The sequence below is a fragment of the Aplysia californica genome, unplaced genomic scaffold, assembly GCF_000002075.1.
Source record: "Aplysia californica isolate F4 #8 unplaced genomic scaffold, AplCal3.0 scaffold00355, whole genome shotgun sequence".
NCBI classification, from domain to species: domain Eukaryota; kingdom Metazoa; phylum Mollusca; class Gastropoda; order Aplysiida; family Aplysiidae; genus Aplysia; species Aplysia californica.
This window is the reverse complement of record NW_004797625.1, coordinates 350,493-358,743: the sequence shown is the minus strand read 5'-3', so window position 1 is coordinate 358,743 and position 8,251 is coordinate 350,493. Positions and strand designations below refer to the sequence as shown.

Sequence of the window (8,251 nt, the reverse complement as noted above, 5' to 3'; positions counted from 1 at the left end):
CACATGTATGTAGGCAAACCAAAATAGTATATAATATGTTAAAAAAAAGGGCTATATAGATCTATATCGAAGTAATTGGATGTAGACCCAGGTGCTGGAGGCTACTTCCAAAAACAGGAAAAATCATGATAGACTACACATATTCACTGGATCTAAATCTAGATCTAGATCTACTTTTAGAGTCTAGATCTAGATCTAGACTCTCGTCAGTGCTGTACTGTTGCTTACACTTACAACAGTTCTCGTTCGGCCACTATAGTATAGAATGCAGTTAGTACAAAAGGGGTTCTGCAGAGGGCCGGCCGACCAACAGCACACAAAAGAGGGGATATTTTGAGCGGGGTATACCCTAACCCTAACCCCAACTCTTGTTTGTATAGACCTGGTTTGTTCAGCGGGTACCTTGTCATGGTAGTGCCGGCCCTCTGCGGAACTCCTCCCGTTAGTAATAGTACACACATGTATGTAGGCAACTAAACTCTGACAAAGTCTAGTCAGAGTAGACGGTGTGTGTTTGACAGTAAAGTAGTTGTGAAGTTGTAGTAGATCTAGGAAGGTCTCCAATACTGCCAGTAGTCACTAGATCTCTGTCTATGAGTAGATCCAGAATCTACATCTCTACCACTCCCGCAGATCCCCACTGCGACTACAAATACTACGATGCAGTCTTCCTCCGAGTAGTTTAGAATCCCGCTGACCCGATCTGCTTGGATCCAGCCCAGGCACCCTCAATATTGGGTATTTAATACGAAAGCGGAGAATTTAAAAGCAAACCTTGAACAATATGTACTCAACGAGCTAAAAACGGAATGGTTCCAAAAGTGAAAGTAGACATGCCACTCACTGACCTTACCTGGTCCCAATAACACAGCGGAAGGCGAGCAATTTTGCGAAGTAACTTCACTACGAAATTACGAAATAGCTCCATGGCCTCATTTCGGTGCACCGTTCTCAACTTAAATTAATAGAAGAAAATCGTTAGATAAACATATCGAAATGAATAAATAAAAACATAATAAAGATTATCAGTATTTATGAGCAAGTACAACCTTTTATATGTTCCAGTTCCCAGCTAACCACCAGATATTGACTTCGTACTTCGTAGTTTTCAGTGTAGGCCATCGTACTTTCAGTTTTCGTGACCTACTTCTAGATTTAGTACGGGGACAACATATTTATTGGGAAGAGAGAAAGTAATCATTTTGAAATAGTAATGGATTTTTAGCTGTGAAGACACGGTAAAATCTTAATAATTTACCCTTTCGTACTGTTCTTAGCATTTGTTTTATAACCAGTTTTATTATTATCTCTCTCCCACCCACATGCAAACAGGTATTTGGCAGACCAGCAGCGAATATTTTGTTTTGTGTAATGAAATCTGGGGAAGACCAATATGCCATTTTGACTCTTACTCCAATTTGCCTTTTCTCTGTTTCTTTTGAGAACATTCGTCATTTCTTCAACACGTCAAAGGTACATTTGTAATCAAAATAAGTGTAGGCTATGCAACAAAGTATCAGTAGAACAGGAATTTGATCACACAATTCAGCGTGATGGAATTGTCGATGGGAAAAAAAATAAACTTAGTTTGACCGGCTGTGGAAACCTGACATATGAGGTCAAGGTGGGGCATACAGTCCAGCAGAAGGAACTGTGTGCTTCATTGTAGGCCCTATTGTGACGCCTAGAATCTAAAACTTTCTAACTTTTTGGAAGTTTGTAATCATCATCTCTCTTTCGTTCATTCGTGCTCTTGTGTTGGACAGAGTCTTCCCTCGACATTTATTTCGTGATTGATGTGTTGGGTAAGTTCTAGATATCAATTCATTTCATATTAGATTTACCTGGGGATCAAGTGAAGTTGTAAGGAGTATCATCGATGGTAAAAAAAAAAAGTTAGTCTGATAGATCTATGAGTACAGTAGGCTAGAGTCTATAGTCTATAGTCTGTTGATTACTGTTTCTGTACCCTACGACTAGAGAATTAGATTCTTGATTAGTTCTAAGTCTAGATCTAGAGATGTAGTTTCATGAATAAATGTAGATCTAGTGTCTGTCATCATTCTATACTTAAAATGTTACTCTGTCTAGATTCTAGATCTGGATTCTAGATCTAGATTTAGATCTAGATTCTAGATCTAGATCTAGATCTAGAATCTAGTCTAGATTAGATAAGATTTCTAGAGAAAAAGAAACTCCATACTAGAATCTAGATTTCTAGATCTATAGATCTAGATATCTAGATCTAGATAATCAAGATCTAGATCTAGATATTTTAGATCTTTTATACTTTTACTTATTAAGGACTTCCGTAACGAGCGACCACCCCATCAAACACAATAAAGAAGAGACCTACCCAAACCCAACCCCTAGATCTAGATCTACCCCTACCCCTAGCCCTCAATTCTGCTCAGTCTCATAGTGGTCGCTCGTCAGGGGAGTCCTCCCCTATTAATAGATATAGATCTAGATCTAGATCTAATCTAATCTAGATCTAGATTTAGAATCTAGATCTAGTCTAGATTCTCTATAGAATCTATAAAAATATAAATTGTCTTTCGAATACATAGAGTCATAGATCTACTACTGTACTCTATGATTCCAGTAGCCTACTTTCTACCAACAATAATAGGCTATATGTAATATTATATTCTTATTGTGTTGTGAAGTTTCATCATCATAGGGAGGAAGGATGTTAAATATAATATCATTGTTGTGGCCATATGAGCAAAAATTCAAAAAGTAAACATTTTAAATATTAATGGACAACGTTTTCACACAGTCCTACAGAGCAGACAGTGGGGTAGGAAAGGAAAGCTGAAGATATATTTTGGTTTTATTAAAACATTGTCTAATCTAGTTCCATTGTCCAAATATAGGCTATAGATCTATGAGGCTACACATAATGTATTACCCTAGCATTTTTTCTTTGGTAAGTATTTTACAGTGCTCGCTACTTTATGAAGGTCATGTGAGCCGAGCGTGTGAGACACATTTCATTAAAAACAATATAATGTATATTATATATATATGTATATATATATATATATATATATATATATATATTTTATGTATATATATATATATATATATATATATATTTTATATATATATATTTTATATTTTTATATATATATATATATATATATATATATATATATATTATATATATAATATATATTTGGTGGGAATTATTTTTTCATTAAAATCTTATCAATTTTATGACCACCAATGGATCGTGTGCAACTTGATGGGACCTTTGACAGTTTTTATCCCTTTTGCTTGTATATATATATATGATTTATTAACCCTAAGATCAGGGGTGTGGCTGAAAGACAGTAGCGGTATGAGTAGCAGTAGAAAGGCAGTGGAAAAAGACGAGAGCGCAGAGGATGGGCCAAAGAGGAGGGGGCTGAAATTCCTAACAAAAGATTATGGAGCTGGAAAGGAGGTGAAAGAGAAACTTTTTTAAAGAAAAAGTAAATTTTTGTCACTGCAACTGTTAGGATTCGAACCCGGGATCTATTGAATGAGAGGCGAACACTGTACGAAACCATTTGAGCCTCCTAGAAAATGCACGCATCGCATACATCATGCACTCCAATCTGATCCAAGTTCAAAGCAGATGAAATATTTCATTGTATTGTGTAATTGAGCCTCATAAATAAACTTCCTATAGTGGTTTACAGGGGGAATCAAGTAGCAGAGAGGTAAAGATTGATTAATGCTTTTTTTGTCATTGTCCCTTGTGCTGTTTCAACATATTCTAGATCTATAGGAGGCACAAGTTTTTTTGTGGGGGTTTTTTTTTGGTCTTTTGTATTGCATTATTTTTAAAAATTCTTTAGCGATTTAATCTTATATTGAGTTGGCAGATTGACTTTATTGTGTTGCAAGTGCCAAAAATACTCTTCCTAAAAATAATAATAATAAAAAATATATATATCAAGTGACAGTGATCCAAGAAATGAAAAGAAAGGACTTTTGCATGTTGTGTGAGAATTATCTGAGAAATTACTCTTTTTAAACATCTAAATTTACTTACAAAAGACTTTTTGAGTTGTATTTGCTAGGCTCTTTGCGAGCTGAACATATTTTTCATACGCATATATTACACATATATTTATGTCTTATATTGTCTTATGCAGCGATGACTTCCATCCTGTCAGTCTTGTGGTTTGGTTGTAAATGATTCGAACCAGCCGTTGTTTTCAATGACAGTCTTCAGTTATGAGCATACTTTCCCCTTAAAAGAATTTTGTCTTTCTTTCTCTCTGTCCAATGTTGGTGGGCTTTCTGGTGTGGTGTGTTCCATCTTCTTTTCTTTTCCTTTTAATTGTTTTGGTCTGTTTGTCTTAAACTTTTACCCTACCATAAGTGTTGTTTTGATGTGCTTCTCTTTACTCAAACTCAAACTTCGTTGCGAAATGTGCTATTTGTCTTTGTCTCTCTCTCTCTCCTCCTCTCTCCCTCTCTCTCTCCCTTTCCCTCTCTCCCCCCCTCTCTCTCTCTTTCTCTCTCTCTCTCTCTCTCTCTCTCTCTCTCTCTCTCTCTCTCTTTCTCTTTCCCCCTCCCTCTGACATACCTGCAAACACACGTCAGCATACACCCACACTCACAGGCGAGCACTCAGACATTTAAAAAGAATCTCAACTCAACCGCCTTTTCCAAAATCTTTCGCCCTTGCTTGGTGTGAATGATTGTACAGTATGTATTTTGGTTGTCGTTTGTTGCTGTCGCTGCTGGTTCAGCCGGCGGGTCAGAGTGGCCTGGCTGGAGGGCTCGACTCGTCAGCCGACTTGAGGCCTACTGTGATTCAATCCTTGCCCAAGCTAGTGATCAGATCACACGCTAGAGTGCGCGCCCCGCGTCGACACTCGCTACTGTCGCCCGATACGGGCTCGTGGAACCACTGGGGGTGATCGTTGTCTCGTAGTACGGTCCATTGCAGCGCTGCAGACACTATTGCGAACCTCACTTTGTCGATAGCTCCAGTACATGTTGGCGGAAATGGTGATCAACAACGGATTTCATTTCTGGAAACTAGTCATAGTCTTTTCTGACCTCGCCCTGGGAGTCGCTTGAAAACAGGTGTGTATTAGTAGTAGCATTAGAATTGTCTCATCTTACCGTGATGAATCCAACTAGCACTAGCAGGTGAAAGGTTCACCGACGAAATAAGATGTTAATGTTTTCGTAAAAAAAAAAAAAAGAAAAACAAAACGACGCAGACGCATTTCTACTAACAGACTGGAATCAAATAATACTGACCAGCTTCTACGAGACCTTGATTTCTCTCCCAACTTCTCTCTCTCTCTCTCTCTCTCTCTCTCTCTCTCTCTCTCTCTCTCTCTCTCTCTCTCTCTTTCTCTCTCTCCAAGTGCTTTTGCGTTTTCTTTCACAACCCTACCACCAGGTAGTAATCATCTGCGACCTTGAGGAACTGACCTTTAACGAAATTAACGCCTGAAAACAACGACACTATATTATATTGTAATGCTATGCGGGTTACATACTACGTAATGCGATGTTGAGGCAGTGGTTATATTTTTAAGCTTTTTTTCTTATAATAATGAAATATTTGGGACGAAATTGAAATCCATGTTTATGATGGATGTCAAGAGAACAATATAACAATAACAGTAAGTCAATAGGTTTACAATGCCACCTGACAGAGTGTTCATGCCCCTTGTTTGTATGCCGTTGACTGAACGAGCAAGACATTGTCTTTCTCCTCCTTTCTTGTATTAAAGTGACTTGGCCTTTGGAGTAATCCTTGCGTTCCGCCACCACGTATTCCCGACATGGGAACTGCCGACATGTACCTGGGTCAGGCCCCTACTTTTATTTTTTTTAAAGAATCGCTGGGAGATCCTGTTTTTGATTGTGTTCTATTTGGATCTATGAATGTCATGTAAACCCGAAACTCAGTAGCTGTTAATGAATTTGGACACGCCCCCTCCCCCCTTGAAAATATCCCTCTTTAATTCACGGTTAGTTGCGAGCGCCGAAAAACCCTCTATTAAAAAATTCACGGTAGCTCGTAGCTTTTGTTAGTTGATGGGTGCTTTGTTGTGGTAAACCTTCTTTTCAGTTAGTTAGCAAATGTCGTTTTCCTGTTCCAAGCCAAGTTTTTGCACTGGCCCTCATAAATCACAACATACTGTTAAACAACTCGTATCCTGTTTAAAGAGGTGTGTATGTATGTGCGTTTGTTTGTCTATCTGTGTGTGTGTGTTTGTGTCTGTCTGTCTGTCTATCTGTCTCTCTATCTCTCTTTCTCTCCCTATCTCTTTGTATGTGTGTGTGTGTGTGTGTGTGTGTGTGTGTGTGTGTGTGTGTGTGTGTGTTGTCTTTGTAAGTGAGGATCCCTCCGCTTTTGTCAAGACAAACAAAAGCAAGGCACTCTCCTTGACGCACGGTGAAATATTATGGGTGTTAAAGTTCTGACCAGCCGTAAACTCAACCAACCGACTGCACAGCCATCTAGAGGTGCATTGCAGCTGGACACGTGGAGATGTCGCCACCGGCTCGAGAGCATACTTGTGACCCCCCACTAGGCCACTGCTAATGAATCGTGGACATTTCGAAGCACGCGACTATTTTGCCACACACAGCAATTACCTGCAATCAGGCGCAGCTTAACGCTAGGGCTTTATGTAACCGCAATCTACTCCTTTCTAGATCGTCGCCCCGGGGGCCCTCCTTGTGTTCACTTATTATAATATCTCTATTGCTGTCGTCTTTGGAATTCCAAACTCGGGAATTTCACAGCCCGCTGGTGTGGGTCTGTATTATAACCGCATGTCCGTTTTTGGGACTTTGTTTCTTCCTCGTGCAGCCGAGTCGATAAGCCTGCGAGGAGAGGTGCAGGTAGGCCCGAGGGACAACCTGTCCGTGTCGTTCAAGCTCACATGATTTATGATCCTGATGCTCGGTCTGTTACGGTTGTTTGAAGGTAACCTGTATGTTGGTAAAGGGGCGTGGTGGCACTCTCAAACTTCTTACCCCTGGAGTTGTGTGCGTTGAACAGAACATTGAACCTTTGAAGAAGTTACATGTACCACGAACTTGAAGTGTGGGTTCGTAAATTGTCACTGTTGCGGTTGTAATATTTAAAATGAACCATTAGGTTTTTTTTGTTTTTGTTTTTGTAGAAAAGAGTATTTAAATTATAGGCTATAAATCTATACACATTTTGAAGAACATGTTTGGGATAATCAGTGCAGATTGGCAGACAAAAATGAGAGTGCTATCAGCCTAAATAAGAAGTGCCTTAAAGACAAAAATGAACTTTCTTTATTTTTCAAGGAAGCGATTTCAAATCAAAGCAGGTCAAGTGCGAGAATAATCCTTGTCAGCTACATTTAGGGCTCCAGTCCACAGCGAATCTGGGACGTGTTAGACCCGGTTAGACATTATGCAAATGTAGGTCACAAGTCATGATTCAGATAAATGTACACATATTCTGGGTTTCTTTTCCGGCTGTCTCTAATAGAGTCCGACTGTATTTGAAATATTGTCTCGTTTCTTGAAGTGAATGTCTTATGTTCCGAGGCGTGCTATCATATGTTCTCCTTTTTCAACGTTTCGCTCTTTTTGTTGTCCTTACCTGTTCTTTTCTAAATGTACTCGTCATTAACCAGTAGCAATATGAACTCAGCTTTAGATACTTACTAGTGTTTTGATTCATAATGGTAAGTCCTGCCTTTTCCCTCCCCAGTCAGTATGTATTGTTTTCTCTGGCTTTCATTTAATGACCGTTATTGTTTCGACCTGTTTCTTTTTTAAACTCAGATTAGATTGCATTAATTTAAAACAAGGACCAGCCCACCTCTCAACCCCCCCCTAAATCAGTGCATCATCCTCTTTGTTTTAGCAACATTGTAGTCTGATTTTTTTTCCTCCAGTCGCGTTCCAGTGTTAAAGAAAAGAAAACAATACAAAGTACTGTGTGTTTCGCTCAAAGGTTTGCAATCCCACCCGTCCAGTGTGCTTGTTCTCTTTTTTTTGTTTGTTTGTTTGTTTGTTTGTTTTCTTTTCCAGCTTTTAATTACCGCTATCATTTTAATGGAATCTTTTTTTTTACTGTAGCGAACAGTCGAACAAACTATCCTTGCACTAAATGAGTATTTTTTATCTATTAAATGTGTATATGTTTCTTCTGTCTGTCTGTCTGTCTGTCTGTCTGTCTGTCTGTCTGTCTGTCTGTCTGTCTGTCTGTCTGTCTGTCTGTCTGTCTGTCTGTCTG

The 8,251-nt window shown here is 39.0% G+C and overlaps 2 protein-coding genes across 5 annotated transcripts in view; one reads left to right on the top strand and one right to left on the bottom strand.

Annotated features, from left to right (window-relative positions):
- LOC101851751 (RPII140-upstream gene protein) overlaps positions 1-1,144 on the bottom strand; it is a 13,853-nt gene extending 12,709 nt beyond the window's left edge. The window contains exon 1 of one of the 4 annotated variants that reach the window (XM_013085198.2): positions 1,050-1,144. Coding sequence is in view for 2 of the 4 variants with exons in the window: in XM_005103020.3 (XP_005103077.2) it covers positions 849-928 (80 nt within the window). In the remaining 2 variants the exon portion in view is untranslated. Of the gene's footprint in view, positions 1-459; positions 751-848; positions 944-1,049 lie in introns of those variants that run through there. The other 3 variants (XM_005103020.3, XM_013085197.2, XM_013085196.2) reach the window with 3 other exon arrangements.
- A 3,446-nt stretch (positions 1,145-4,590) lies between these two features.
- LOC101854347 (plexin-A2) overlaps positions 4,591-8,251 on the top strand; it is a gene marked incomplete in the record, with an annotated part of 268,808 nt that continues 265,147 nt past the window's right edge. The window contains 1 exon segment of the mRNA XM_035970985.1: positions 4,591-5,091.